The sequence below is a fragment of the Uloborus diversus genome, chromosome 2, assembly GCF_026930045.1.
Source record: "Uloborus diversus isolate 005 chromosome 2, Udiv.v.3.1, whole genome shotgun sequence".
Classification (NCBI taxonomy): domain Eukaryota; kingdom Metazoa; phylum Arthropoda; class Arachnida; order Araneae; family Uloboridae; genus Uloborus; species Uloborus diversus.
Window position 1 is genome coordinate 78221012 of NC_072732.1, and position 16577 is coordinate 78237588.

General features: G+C 35.3%; 1 protein-coding gene across 1 annotated transcript in view; it reads right to left on the reverse strand.

Annotated features, from left to right (window-relative positions):
* The window catches only part of LOC129235242 (rho GTPase-activating protein 26-like), a 235843-nt gene that overhangs the window by 93701 nt on the left and 125565 nt on the right, over positions 1 to 16577 (reverse strand). Inside the window, exons 3-5 of the mRNA XM_054868951.1 lie at positions 8181 to 8242; positions 4071 to 4142; positions 3888 to 3989 (exon numbers count right to left, since the gene is read on the reverse strand). Coding sequence (XP_054724926.1) covers positions 3888 to 3989; positions 4071 to 4142; positions 8181 to 8242 — 236 coding nt within the window. The remainder of the gene's footprint in view (positions 1 to 3887; positions 3990 to 4070; positions 4143 to 8180; positions 8243 to 16577) is intronic.

Here is a 16577-nt window from a genome sequence, read left to right on the forward strand (position 1 = left end):
AGCCTATTTTCCCGTATACCCATACTACTTTCTAGTACCTGATCAATAATCTCAAAATATCTAAAACCGCAAATTGTTTCAAACATATTTTTTAAATATTCTAAGCTAATTTCTAGGAATAAAATATTCCTCACTCATTTAAAAAAATTAGATGCGTAAAAAATAAAATAAAAATAAGAAAATAAGAGAAAAAACGAACAAATAAAATAGCAGTACCTTTTAAACAAAGCAGCTAATACACTTTTTTCCATTAAAAAAGAAATCTTTAACAGCTTTCAAAACGAAAAAATTATAATTAAAATGAATAAGCTCATCCTTATATTAATAGGCAAGTCGTTTTCTTTCGGTACTGATTTCTCCTCTGTTTGTGAACCGATTTCCTTCATTCTTTTTTTATTCGGTAGCTATTACCGAGCTTTAGTGTCATCAATAAAAGTTTTTGAAATTGAACGCTAATTAACGGAGATATTAATAAAAAACGCATTTTCGTCCTAAATGGCTCTTTCTACGCGAACGGATGGTCCAATATTTTCAAATTTGATATGGTTGGAAAGGTCTTAAAAAAACACTCCTAACGGAAAAATTGTCAGGGTGCCTTAGGTCTAATAACCTAAATCCACTAGAAAAAAAGTTATAAGCGATTTTTAGTTAGCGAAACTCAAAAATTTTAATTTTATCTCTTTTCCATTGTTGAAATTCATTGTTGGAAGCGTGAAACATTAAGTTCTAATTCATTTTTTAAACCGCTTTTTCTGCACGAAAAATGCATTTCAGTGCTTCAAGTTTGGTATGGTTGGAAAGATCGTGAAAAATACTTCAAAAAACGTTTGCCCCCCGTTTTGCGGCTCAAAAACGAAAAGTTGCTACGATGACTAGAAAAAGAGCTAGAAGCAATTATAAGTTAGCATAGGCAAGCCGTTTTCTTTCGATACCGATTTTTCCTCTGTTTGTGAACCGATTTCCTTCATTCTTTTTTAGCCTACTTTACTTAAAATTAATAAGCTCATTAAAATAAATACATCATATCAAAAAAAAAAAAAAAAAATCGTTTCTTTTTCCCCTGCTGCCAAAAATATTTTTTTTAATGAATTAATGCACTTACCAAAATAAATAAAAACAGTAAAATGACAATACAAAGTATTTCTTTAAGTTGACAAAAAATAATAATAATCTTCTGCGCATATCTTTATGTAAAAACATAAATGACTTCGAGTTTATTCGCCGAAAACTAAATACCTAAATTTAAACTTTAGCGTGAAAATTTAAAAAAAGTCATATCAACAATAATTATTTCGCAGTTAAAACCATAGCTACGGAGTCGGAGTCAATCTCATTTTGGGATAAAGGAGTCGGAGTCGAATATCCGAGAATCGGACTCACTCATATGTCCTCCGTGTATAAATCTTTGCCAAAGCTACGAAGTCAGAGTGGAAGTCGGGGAGTAGGAGTCCGATTAATTGTCGGGCACAGGAGTCGGAGTCAGGTGCCCTTAAATTGTCGGAATCTGGAGTTTGGCGTCAAGAGCTATTTTCAACAAAATGTCTTTGGAGTAAATCCGCCTTCAAGTACGGAATCTACATTGATTTTCAGTTTCCCCGTAGGCGCTAATGTTTTTTTGAACTGTTCAAAAACTGAACAAAAATAGTTCAAATCAAAAAGTGAAATATGAGAATGAGGTGTCCTCGCCGAGATATTTCGAACAAAAAAAAGTTTGTTCGAATCAGACTATTCATTCAAAAGTTATTAAGGGGGACAGACAGACAGACCGATAGACATTTTCCCCCATCTCAATACCCTACTTTCCAATTTTTAATGTTTCGATATTTATTTAATTATTTTATTTATTTTTTGACGATTTTTGTTTTTGTTTTTCGCGATATTTTTAGGATGCATTAAGCCTTCTTTCATGCTTTTTTCTTCCTTTTCTGACTTTTTCTGGGAAAGTAAGCTAAAAAGGGCACTGCGTAAACGTACCCAATGCGTAAACGTGCCCCAGTCTACCCTACATTACGAATGATCTGTAGTCAGACTCAAAAATCAATTGCCATTTCCACTTACCAAATCATTTAGCCAACCGAGATTAGCAAAATTGCGATTTTCTAATCGTAGGCATTTAAACTCAATACACGAATTCATCAGCAGATTCTCGAATAAGACTCAACTGAAAGGATCTATAGCACAGAAAAATAAACGCTTTTAATAAGTAGGTTGACACTTCATGATAGAAAATTGAATTACCGACTCGAAATCCGGAATGCGAGTTTAATCCCACAGAGTCCGTGCCCGGGCACTTCGCGCTACCATTTCCGAATTCAATTTACGATGGCACGGGAGAGCTTCGACGCACGACGGGAATCGTTATGAGGCACTTAAGCGCAAAACGAAATCCACGAAAACTGTTTACCCGTTTATCACTCGACAAGTAAGTACTCTTGTGATCGAAACACTCAATAACATTTTCGATTTATGTTCAAGAAATGTTTCAGAGGATTTGATGTATTTAATGAGATTCTTAGAACGATGAAAACTAATAATAAAATTAAATGAAAATAGGAAAATTAAAATTGAAAAAAAAAAACTAAAAATTAAGGATTGAAAAATACCGAGGTTTCCTGAATGCTCCAACCCCCCACCCCTTTTTTTTCCATCTTTGTGATGAGTTTCATAAAAGTAGCATTGACTGCTTTTACGAGCGGTTTTACATTTTTAACTTGGGGAGAGTGCGGCTAGAAGTTCCGTTTTTCGAACAAGCTCAAAATTTGTTATGGAAACTTAGTTCTAGAATTATTATTCTACGATTAAAATAGAGCAAAATATGCCCCTATCATGTAACGATTAATTTTTGAGTAGTATTCCGTAAGATTTTTTTTTCTTTAATTTTATGGTACAGAAAGTCGAAAAGGAACAACTTGCCCTTTCTTTGGGCAACTTGTTCCACGGGTGGGGGAAATTATTCCAATATTAACACGACGACGTTTAACGATGATGATTTCAAGATGAAAATCGTTTCAAGAGGAGTAATCTGTTAAAGGTATAAAGGTAAAATTTATTTTTAAAACAAAAGGTATAATTTATTTTAAAAAAAAATCACCAAACAATTCCCCCCCCCCCCCAAAAAAAAAGAAATCAAGCGAAAGCTTTTTTTCCCCCCATTTAACATTCTTTGACATAAAAAGAAAAATTTATATTTGATAAATACATTCTAAAAATTCAACGCCGCCCAGTGACAAAGGGTTCCACTCCCGATATGAATGCTATTGATTATAACGTCGGCTGAGTACTAAAAGTAGTAACTACAAACTTGGAGAAAATAGAATCTTACACTTTTGTTGAAAATTTTTGTTCAAAAACATAAATACTTCTAACTAAATAAAATTTAGAAATTGTAGTCTAATAACATTTAAATCAATTCCCCACATTCCCGAAAAATTGTAAAGAAACATTACTTTCTTGACTTTTTCTTGAAACAGTATGAAAAACACTGAATTGTGTAGTTACTTACATGTAGTATTTCCAGCTGACGATACGTAAATTAAAGCTTTTTTAACTCGTTCAGAAACTTGAAACGAAGTTTTCTTCAGCTGTTTCAAAATCTTGGAAAAGATAACTCCAGTACTTACTAATTCAATTGTGCACAACAGGAAGGACATTCTCATATGGTTTCTATTTGATTTTTATGTCGTGAAAATACATTAAATGCTAATGAAACCTATCAGCAAGGATATTGACTGTACTTGGGGTAAACCTAACGTGGCAGCGTCGTAATTCTGTGATTAGGATTCGCGTGGCCTTCACAATATTGACTGATTAGGTTTACCTCAACTATAGTATACTCTTAATATTTATTTCGTTTAACAGTGATTCATGCGAAGAAAAAAGTATCTTACTTCTTGAAGCTGATTGCCACTCTTTTTTGTGGACAAATTCAAATGTCGATCTTGGGACTGGCAAAATTTAGCAGTTTCTTTGTCAAATTTCTTCTTTCTTTCCTGTAATAAGCAAAACAATAATTCAATAAACAGGACATCAATAAATGTTTTCAGAAAATGTTTTCTTTTAAATATCAATACCTTAGCTCCACCAATGTATTCTTTCCTAAAACTTTCAATAGGGTCAATAAAGGCGGCCTGTGCTTGTTCCAGCTGGGGGAGAAAAAAAAACATCCTTAGGTTGTGAAAAGTACACTATTAAAACGTTTTAGCACAAAGTTATTTAATTCAGAACACATTATTAAAAGTCCAGTTGATTCACATTTCTTTACGAAAGCAAGCCTTTGAGAGAAAAACACTTTTTTTGGAAACGTATCGGTATTGTGTTCTGTTGTACTGTCATCGGGGAACGGAGAAACGAATACCCCGTTTATACGACTAAAACCTCCCGGAAACGAATATTTCCCCATAGGCGCAATGTTAGAAATTCCCGCTTAATCGAATAATTTCCCCGGATAATCGAATAATAGTAATCACAGCTTTCGCATACATTTTTGCTGAGAAAACTTTTGAATAAACTGGAAATAAATTAAATAAGAATAATTATTAGCGAAAAAATATAAAATAGTAGGGTAGACCGGGGCACGTTTACGCGAATATTCGTTCAAGCGGGGCCGACAGTATTACAAATAGTTCATGCATAAAACATTGCACTATGATTAGAACAATTTTAGAAGGGAAACTAATGCAATACTTCATCATTTAATATTTAAAGTACAACAGAAGCTTGACGTCACATATATGTGTAACATAAAATGAAATTACTTTCTGGTATTTTATACCTACCATAGCTCACCTTTAGTATCATAGCTCTTCTCCCCCCCCCCCTCCAAGTCACTCACACATATACACACACAGACACATAGACGTTAGCAGGGGCGGCATTTCAGCATTTCGTTTGGGGGGTTGAGTTTCTTGAACATGAATTTCCTTTAGTATGGTATAAAATAAATATTGGTTAACAGGAAGGAATAATAAAACAGTTTTAATGTCAAGAATAACCAGACTAGTTAAGTACAATTAAAATTTTTGCGACCAAAGCTTCAAATTTATTTTGTAACAAGTTAGCTCACAAAATATCTCAGTACTAGTTTTTAGTTTTTAGTAAAGTTTTAGTCTGCTATTCTTGGGGTCAGGAAGAACAGAAAATCTTGTAATTACATTCACTCAACATCCAGTGTTTTGTTTTATTTCCAGTACAGCTGAAGATGAAGGTCTTGCTTGCCACATTTGGCTTCGAATTAATTCTCTAACTTCCTGAGATACAAAAGTCATCTTTAAAATGACTGACCGGATTGAAATAGAACAAAAAACAATGGAAGCAAGAAAATTATGTTAAAAAACACACTTCCTTCAGATTTCTCTTTAAAATAACCAAGACAGCTTTTTAAATTGGGCTAGTATTTATTTTGCGTCATTAAAAAGTAAAGTCGTAATTCACAAAAGAATTACTTTTCCTTCATGCTGTAAATTTTTCTTGTAAGTGCAGTGGCGCAGCGAGGGGGGGGGGGGAGTGAAAACACCCCCCATAGCCATTGGTTTTAACATAAACGCAAATTCTAATGCAGTAGTTTATGCATATGAAAGGGCTGTTTTGATCAAAAAATCCCCTTCAGAACGTATTTTTCATCAAAAAAAAAAAAAAAAACCTCCAGAAGGTATTTTTGATCAAAAAAACCTCTTCAGAAGGAATTTCTGGCTGCGGTAGTGTATAAGTGTAATATTTTCTTTTTCGTTTGATTACCAATTTACATAATATTGAACTTAAGACCAAAGAGAAATGTATCTCATCAAATCCTGCCTCCATTTCTTGAGAAACTGAATTGATTATTTTACTAAAAATATTAAATATTTTCACTAAACTTCATGTAGGTTTTGTCACCTCTTCTACATTGGCATACAGTAAAAACTGTTATAAAAAGTTCTGTCACAAAGTTCCACACTTGGTTCAAGCATTAGTGCGAAAATTACATAGAGTTTCAATCGTCAATTCAATAATTGAGATTGAAAATTTTATGATAGAGTGTAGCATTGTTCAAAAAACGCTCCGCAGGAAATAAAGTAAACAAAAATTCAAACAAAGTCATATATATCAAAATAACATTAGATTTTCTATCATCGAGAAGGTCGCTTTCCAGTTATTCTTCCAGGGAGATTTTATAGGTTTAACTCTTGAATACCGTTTGTGTCACTCAGAGATTGTCAAGTCAAGAGCCTGAAGATATATTTGTTGATGTGAAAGTATCTTTTGATGGGGGAAGTTTTTCAAAAAGAGCATATTTTTACAAAAAAGTTTCTATGAAAGCACATAATATTTCAAGTTGCTAAAATGTGTTTCAAGTACAGGGAAACAATGAACACTTACTAGCTAAACATTAAATTATAATATGAGCATTAAATTTATGCAAAATGACTTGGAGTTTGCGCGTAAAAATTGCGCAGTCTCGACACTGTACGAGCATCTCATACAAGATGCACCATGATACTAGCATAGATTACACAATTTTTAAATCTTTAATCTATAAAAAGAGATTACTTCTTTAGTTAAGGCAAACCATTACTCTCCGCATCAGTTTTTTTCTGTTCTGAAAATGCAGGCAAATGATTTTCTAAGTTATCTAAATTGAATTTACCCTTTTTTTTATTATTCTTAGTGAAAATTTTGGGGGTGCGACCGCCCCCTCTTGACCCCCCTATTTGCCGCCCCTGGACGTTAGCGCGAAGCCCTTAATAGGATTACCTTGAGGAGCAAATGAACATGCCAAACGAAATATCTTCGATTTCAAAATCATCTAAACTACAAAAACAATCATTTGCTTCCATATAGAAATTTCAGAAAGATAATGCTTTCCACTCTCCGCACAACTCGCGTCGAACGTATAAATCGCTTTCTTAGTAAAATGTCCAGCTTTATCTTCAGATATACGAATGTGTTTCAGACATACAAATAATCTCGTTAGTTAATTTTAAAATGTTTGGACATCAGAAAATCTCTTTGTCAAAAACCAAACCTGTCAGCGTAGTAATGCTGTGAGTAGGATTTGCATAACCTTTACAATGCTGCCAGGTTAGGTTTGTCCCAACTAGAGATAAAGCGGTATTCTGAGTCATTAGAAAACGTTAAAAGAAAAAAAAAAAACCCTGGTTCAGTCCAGTTACGCACATAAAATTACACAGCAAAGGCGCCCATATAGGGGGAAGGGGGTCTCGGTCCCGCCCCCCTAGAAATTAGAACTTCCCTGCTTTTACTACTTTTTTCTTTGCAAAAATGTAAAGGCATTTTTTCTCCAGCCATTAATGAATAAGTTATTAAAAATGTCAAATTTTAATGACTCTAATCTGTCCTGAAATTTGGTTCCAGGGGGAAAATATCCTGCTAAACCATGGTTAAAATAACTGAGCCCCCCCCCCTTACAAATTTGCAAATGGGCACCCCTGTTACACAGCATTAATTTAGAATGCGTTATTTTTACTGTAACAATTGCAATGAAAAGGTTTCCAAATATGTTTAAACCTCTTGGAGCCAGTAGTTTTTTCGAAAAATATTAAAAATTTAATTACAAAAAGACATCAAGGAAGAATATTTTACTGGTACCAAAATGCTTTGGTACTTTTCGCCGCATTCGTGAAAGTTTTATAAACTGATAAGTAAATATACGTTTAAAAATAACTTTAAAAAAATGTATTTCTGATAAAAGTTAATTATTTGTATTATGTACGGGACATCTCATGAAAAAAAAAGGAATAAAATTTTATATTAATGCTCATATCAATAGAAATATCACTTTAAACAAAGTACTATTTGTCAGCTAAGTCGTTGGAAAAAAATAAATAAATCAGTCAAATCATGATCAGTTTCCAATTATATATATATATATATATATATATATATATATATATATATATATATATATATATATATATATATATATATATATATATATATATATATATATATATATATATATATATATATATATATATATATATATAAACTTCAGTCAATAACTTGTAAATTGACTAACCTTCAGTACAGCGATTTCAAGATATCCACGTTAAATGTTTTCAATGCACATATTTTTCTTACATCATACAGAAGAAAAAAAAACATTCAAACAAATTTCACAAGTAAATATTCAAAACTATTTTTTAATGGTTTAAAGCAATATTAATGTAAACAAGATTACAAACCATTCTGTCTCTTTCATCTTCGATGGCATTTAGCAAGTTGCTAAATTCTTTCAAGGCTCCATCTAGAAAATAAAAGACAATAAAATATCAAAATCAAAAAAAAAAAAAGTAAAAAAGAAAAAGAAAGGATGTTAGGTGTGAGAAAGAAAACGTAAAATATATTTTTTAAAGCGTAAATGATGATTATTTTTTACATTTCAATATTGTTTCATCTTCCACCAACAGGTGGCGGCACATACTTCTCTCTAATCGCAAGAGATTTAAATCAATATGATCTTACGACTTACGAGGAAATTTTATTCATATTTATTTATTATTATTTTTTTTTTCCAAGACAAAAGCTTGTAACCATGTTTGCTTTTTGGATACTCTGACTTGACTACAAAAATTTAGCTTCGTATTTTTTTTTTCTTTTGTTTTTCATGAAATCTGAAAAATCTTCTACATCACACACAGAGTTTCTCCCAAAATAAAATCTTTCCTAGACAGTAGCAGGACTATGGAAAATAGTCTTGAGATGATTAGTGTTCTGTGTGTATGAAAATTGATTACCAAATATACAGTTTTTAGTCATGTTTTCAAACATTTCTTTTGATTCTGCTCCTTTGTAAAATTGGATGGGAACAAAAAAAAGAACAAATAAATCAAAATAATATTAACATATCTCGGGCAGGGGGGTTCAATTAATTTTAGACGTAGGGTCCAGCGAACAAACAAACCAATCGGAAAAAGAGTATTAAACATTTTTATTCTCGGTGACGTTAACTACATACCAATATAATTAAAAATTTCATTTTACTAATTTATTTTACTTTTCAGACAAGGGGGTTTAGGTTCTGGCAGGGTCAGGTCCTGATTACCGCACATGCCAACTAGGCCTGGAACTGGGGCCCCATCTTCCCAAGGGGCTCCAAATCACTAAAAGAAATATGCATGGCATGATAACTATATGAAAAATACATGTATTAAAAAAAGAGTATAATGACTTGATAAGTAGAAAAAACTTTTTTAAAGAATTTTTATTCATTTTGCCAGTACCGAATTGGAGAACTCACAATTATGAGGGGCCCCGAAAGGGATTTATAAATACACGCACAATATAAATGATTTAAATAGTTCTGTGATAGACTAAAAGAACCCGAAAAGTGCATTCGGACATACCCCCAAATCTGTAAATCAACCACTGCACTCCGCTAGTCTTCAGAGGGCCTCCAAATTATTGTGGGCCAAAGGTCTCACTTTTGAGCCCCGGGGCAGGGTAAGGAGTGGGTTAATAAAAAAAATAATAATAAAACACAAATCGGAAAGGGGGTCAAGTGTGTATAATGTTCGAGCTGCCTGGTAGTTTCCCCGGTAATTTCACGAATTTGAAATCCTCAAAATGCAGCTTTAAGCTATTTTGGCCATGCTAGGATTGGGGGATCAGGAATTCATTACCCCAAACGAATCCGCATTTGTGCTTTTTCGATGCAAGTTTTGCAAAACTCATACCGTGTTTAAGAAAGTACATTGAAATACAGCAAGTCAAGGTCATCTTTAATTAAAGGCGAAATAGAGAGAGAGAGAGAAAAGATAATTTGTTTTTGACAAATTATGTTTTCGCAATCAAGGATTACAGCCAAGTGTTGAAACATTTGATTTTTTAAAACGGTCTTCCTTTTTTTCTCTTCGAATTTCAATGTTCTAGTCCAAAGGTTCCCGAATCCCGAAGTGGGTGCCACAGGGAGAGGCGAGTGGTGCCAATAATGGAAATACAGTAGAGATAGGCTAGGATACCATAATTCTATTTTTTCAAAAGTTGCTGCGAATCGAAAAAGTTTGGGAACCCCTGTTCTAGTCTATAAGTTAATTACTCCGTGTTTCTAAAGGTATGTTAAGCAAAATGTTTCTAAAATTTAAAAACAAAAATGTATACAGTGGAATCCCGTTACAACGAACTTTAAGGGACCACAAATTTTGCTCGCTGTTCAGGGAATTTCGTTGAAACGGAATTCAAGCAATGTAATAGCATTTACATTGGAACTGAAAATTTATTTCGTTGAGAAGGAAATTTTGTTATATTGGTATTCGTTGTAACGGGATTTCACTGTATGTATCTAACCTTCAGATTTTTTTATCTCATACTAAACATACAAAAAGAACACTAATAAACCAAATCACATTAAATAATGTCCATGCAACGAATATTCAAAAAGATGCGGACTCATAATTCTTTAAACAAGTTTCTGCAGAATAAATGCTTTATGAGTACAAAACTCTCATTTACGCGACCTTAAAAATACAAGTTTCAACTTTCTTTAAAAAATTCATTTCTAGAACGTGTTTCTAACAAACGACCGACATTTAGCGAGCTTCTGCGGAGACGAGGGTTTCCGTATTCTGCAAGAAAACATTTTATCCCGCTTTTTAATCTGCTTACACCTGGGGAATTCGGTTTCGAAGTTCACTACGGAGCAGTGTTATTTCCTGTTCTCTTTCCTTTCAAGTCATATCACGTGCTATGTATGGTTGAATTTAAAATCTCCGCAGCACCATGCTAATTTAATGCTTTCGCTCGAAGTATTTATTTTAATCGTGTTCTAACGCCAAGGCGAGCTATTAATTTTAATTCCCCGCTCGTTAAACGGTCACATTTAAATTCTTAATTGTAATTTGCTTATGCACTTCTTTTTCCTAACAACTGAATTAATAACTTTGTTTTGTTTCAATGGAAGATCAGAGAAAGGATTTAAAAAAAAAAAAAAACTTTTCTTAGTAACCGGTAAAAACAGTTATTTTAAAAGACGGGGTGCTTAACTGGGGGAGGGGTCCTGACCCAGACTGCACAATTGAAATTTTGTGGGGCTGTTTTTAGGGGTATTTTTCTGATACGAGGGGTTCTAGCTCTTGGGAGGGGGGGGGGGGGGGTCTTCGTGGTGTTTGGGGTGCGCCTTTGCTCTTAGAGGAGGGCATCCCTGTAACAGGTAATAGCAAAGTAGTGGTTCCCAACCAAGGGGTGATTGCCCCCAAAAAGGCCATTTATCTCCTCAAGGGGGCGATAAGGTGCAATGACTATTGCGAACAAAAAGAGAAGTTCAGGGAATATCTAAACTGAAAACGTATACGAAACCGATTGTTAAGAGTTCAGACAAGGAATTGCTAGTTAAAAAAGAAAAATTAAAGTTAAGGAGGTTCCTTCTCACACCCCCGGTTGAACCTTAAGGAAGCATTTCACCATTCATAGCGAAATTTATAAATTTTAAAATTTCATTTATTTACTTATTTTTTTTAAGACTCAGTGTTTTTAATCTTCCAATTTCCTATTTAAAAAAATAATTTCATAAAAAATGTACAAGATCATTTGCGTACTTTTCAAAAATTTCGCGAATGGTCTAGGTTAAGTACTGTCTGACCACGGATTGTATGGAAAGACAAACATCCGTTTTACTGCCGGAAATGGACAAATCTATTATTTTTAGCGATGTCAGCTTTTGCAGAAGCAGAGTCTCATTCAAATGAGTGGAATAACGGCATCAAATTTTTACTTTTCCCCCTCATTCAGATAGATTTGTCTCATCTGGACGTTTGAAAATTCCATACAATCCGTGGTTGGACAATAATTTCCATTCAAATACTTATCAATTGGTATTGGAAAAAGAAGGGGAAAAAAGGGGGGATGTACCTTTATTAATGTACTTTTAGTGTTATGAGTTTGACTGAATAAAATACTTTTTTCATACATTTTACTTTAAATAAAAAAAATAATTTTCGTTCACTAGTGCCAACTTATTTAATGTTTTTTTTTTTTTTTTTTTTTCAAGGAAGAGGAGGAATAGGTGTCAGTCAACCTACAGAGAGGGCGATGGGCCCAAAAAGGTTGGGAACCGCTATCTAGAGGAATTCCTTCTTGACGGATATTCTCCATACTCGGATTCTTCCTTTTGCAAATTTAAATTAGATTGTAGAGTAGATGCAAAATGTGTGAAAAAAAACACCAAACTGATATTTATTTTTATTAACAACCTGCAGCAGCCAAGACGGTTCGCCTGTATGCGCAATTCGCTTTTTATGCTATTCACCTTTTTACAACAAGAATGCCACTTTCGGCGGTAGTAAAATAAACATAGCGGTAGCATAAAAAAGAGTTGAAATCAATATCTACAACCCAAATTCAAAATAATAGAATATCAGAACTGTTTGAACAAAACTTGTCCTTGAGTCGGGAAAAATGAACGCATGCAAATTAAAAAGACTAAAAATCGTTATTTATGAATGGGTAAATTAATTTAAAAACCTCTTCAGACATTATTTTAATAATTTATGGTTCATTAACACATTGGAAAAATAGATAAATTTTTTATATGGGTCGAAAAATTAAAAAAATCTATTCATTCAATGTGAATTTTAAAAAGGCTCATATATTATTAACTAATAATACACTGGTGTGCAAAAATTAAGGACGAAGTCGAAAAATTAGCATATCAGCTGAACGAAGAGGCAGAGCGGACAGAAAGACCAATTAGGAGATTAAATAAAGTGATGTACGATAGCACATGCGCAGATATGCAGGCAGACGTAATGGGGGAGTGTCTGAGTAGTTTAAAGCATGTTGTCGGTGTAAGATCAGTATTTCTGACAAAGAGATTGCACGCCGTATAGCAGTTAAAATCACACCGAGTTGCTTGCTCAGCGAGAAATGGCGAATAATCAATCTGTTAGACGACATCTGGATGCTTTTTCCTGAGGTCGAATTATTGGGAAGTTGGAGGAAGGCCGCAGTGTGACAGGTGTGGCTGCAGAGTTCGGAATTGTGTGCTCACAGCATCGTTTCACGACTTGAGACAATTTCAAACTACAGGAACAGCTATCCGGGGGTTCAGTAGTGGTCACACCCGCAGATGACCGGTATATTGTCTTACAGGCCAGAAGAAACAGGCGGCAGACAGCGGGAGAAATCGCTAGACACACGACACAGGCGACTGGACGACCGATATCGCGTTTTACCGTGGCCAGAAGACTGCACGGTGGTGGTCTGTTTGCACGACGCCCTATACGGTGTGTACCTCTAACGCCTGCCAATCGGAGAAGGCGTTCTCTGTGGTGCCGGGAACACCGGAATTGGAGAGACAATGAATGGGGACGAGTACTCTTTACAGATGAGAGCAGATTCAGTCTGAGTAGCGATTCTCATCGCATACTCATCTGGAGAGAGCGGGGAAGCCGCAATCATCCCTCGAACATCCTCGAAAGGGACAGGTATGGAGGTCGCGGTGTTCTCGTTTGGAGAGGCATCATGCTTGGTAGTCGTACAGACCTTCACATCTTCGACGCAGGTTCAGTCAACGGGACCCGTTATTGTAACGAGATTCTTCTTTCATATGTGCGTCTTTTTAGAGGCGCTATGGGTCCGCAGTTCCTTTTCATTGACGACAATGCACCATGTCATCGCACAGTAGCTGCCGAACAGCTCTTAGAGAGTGAAGATATTGAACGTATGGATTGGCCGGCACGATCTCCGGATCTCAATCCCATCGAGCATGTATGGGATTTTCTAAGCAGACGCTTGGCAGCTCGTACCTTACCACCAGTAACGATTCGGGAGCTTCGATTGGTGCTGCAAGACGAATGGGCAGCAATGCCTCAACAACTGATTGACACCCTCATTCTCAACATGGGCAGACGCTGTGAAACCTGCCTAGCAGTCGGGGGAGATCATATCCCCTACTAAAGACCGGATGTTTCTTGCTGGACACCCATCACAGGGATGTTTCGGCCTTCAGTCGCATTGCTCTCCATGCTACTTTTTCAATAAAGCTTCTTTTTATCACTCTGATTTCTCTTTTAGTAAGTGTTGCTTACATTACACATGTCCTTATGTATTGGGGATCTTACGGTATTAAATGTGTTGATTTGGAAAGCTTTTGTACAAAGTTATATTGAAAAAACCGTTTCGTCCTTAATTTTTGCACACCAGTGTATATTATAAAGTAAATTTTCTATGGCTCCTTGCCATAAGAACCAACCTATGTGACTGAAGCAGGTCACGAACGTGTACTGCTGGGTGGTCAAGCTGTTGCGAATATCAACCTTGGAGATAACCGCGTATCGTACGCGATGGCACCTCACAACATCATCAGAGCTATGTGTACGGCTGAAAAAGAAAGACACTATTGAGGAAATCACCCCGGGGCCTCTTTACACGTATAACGAGTATCATCATTTCCCAATTGAATTTGGATTCGTCGCTAAAAGACGATCTGGCTCTATTTAGTTTCAATACATTCCGATTGAACGCGACACAACACCAAATCAGGCCCCCCTCCCCTACGGGCAATAGCGCAACCTCCTCAATATCGCAAAGACCCCCCAAAAAGCAAGAGCCCCCCACAAATGAGAAAAACTCCACTCAAAACAACCCCATAAAAAATTTCAATGGCGCAGTCCTGCGCCATGACCCCCCCCCCCCCCCATTGTGGGCACCCCTGCTCCAAAATGGAGCACACAGTGTGAAAACTCTAAACCTGCCTTTGTTTTCAGCGGCACACCACAGACCACACATACAGTTGGGGAGATGCTATGGGGTGTCTTCGCATACGATAAACGGTCATCCCTAACATTGATCCACAACATCACGAAATACTAGAGGTACGTTCGTAACATGTTTAAGTCTCATGAGCGAACTTCAAGGCAGGGCCCTTAGGAGCCCTTTTTCAACAAGACAATGCTCGTTCGTACACAGTTAGGGTTTCACAGGATCTCCTTCACCAGATTATCATCTTATTTGGCCTGATCCATTTTCTTGTTTGTCACAGATCATGCATATCTGGGTTCACTGGAATGGTAAGTTGGACAGTCTACGAGTTTGATCGAATGTGTGGACGACTGCATTAACTGCGTGGCGAGATGACGTGGGACATCGTACCAGACTTTCATGCCTCATATTTCGACTTATCATCTCGTTCGTCCACGCTAGAGGTGCCTCAATAAGGTGCTAAAATCTCCCTTTATTTCAGATTTTTCCTATAATTAATGTTCATTTTGCTTTCATTTTGTAATTATTTTCTTGCATCAATATTGTCTTTTCATTCTGACAACTCCTTCTTGGTGTGGGTCTTTTTTTTTTTTTTTTTTTTGAATGTATTGTCCAGGTGAAACTCGTGCTCGAAATCTCTCTCAGCTGAGCCGTATCAGTGCTTAAACCATAGCGAAAGAGATTCAATTAAAAACAATCATTCCAACATGTTTCTCAAGAAAAGAAAAATTCTTTAAACGAATTCTATTTTTACTTCTCGTGAAGCGTTTTCTTAAGCATCTCGGAATAAAATTCATTCTAAAAATACAACGTTCCCTAATAAATTACGGAAAAAAGAAGAGTATGGAACGAAAAAATCCCCAGTGAAATAAAGCGATCACCAGAAGGGAATGAAATATTTCATATCTACGACGAATTCCGCAGCAATAAACGACGCTGCCTTTTAAGAGCTATTTACTGGAACACAAAAATAAATAAGGATTCCAAAAACGGAGGAATGGAATAAATCTTTGGTGAAAGAATCCATTAAACAAGAAAGATTTATTCCGCCAAATGCTCAGATGATTTTGGCAAAGGGCTGTGTTAGTTTTATTTTTCAGTCTTATGATCTGCATAAAAAAAATAACGAATAAGGAATTGTAATGATATTAATACTAAAAATACTAGTATTACCTTTTCAATACTAATTTTTAAGAAACGCTGATTTTCTCCACAAGCGCCCCGAACTTAATTTTCTGGTTTTGGATGGAAAGAAATTCCCTATTCGTCAAATGGAACTCCAAGTTTCGCCGAATGATGATAGCTTCGCCGAATGGACTCCAAATTTCGCCGAACAGAACTCCATATTTTACCGAATGATGACACTTTTTCTGAACCGTCAGACAAAATTTGCCGAATAAGGACATTCTTGGAAAACCATCGGGCGTCCCTTATTTTATCCCTTGTTTAACAATGCGTTTGAACATAGGGTTCTCCGACTAGTAAAAAACAACTTTCACTGAATGAACAGTTCGTAATTTATGAAGGGAATAAATACCTTTGAGCAACAAAATAACAGTAGTAAAACAACGTTGACATAGCACAAATTGGCAAACTGATTGCCGAAACGTGTTTCGAGAAAATCATTTTACAATGATAACAACAATACACTGACGGTTTACAAATTAAAGAAAAAGTATGTTTGCATTTCAATAATCTTCCTTTAAAGAAGTTAGAATGATAATAAAAGAAAAAATATATAAGTATTTGCTCTCCTACTTCAACTCGAAATTTATGAAATGTTTTAGAATTGCAAATTCATTTCCTGATGTACAAAATTATAATACTTCAAAAGGAGAAGGATTCAAAATCTTGGAACGTTTGACAACTGAGGTCAAGACATTATA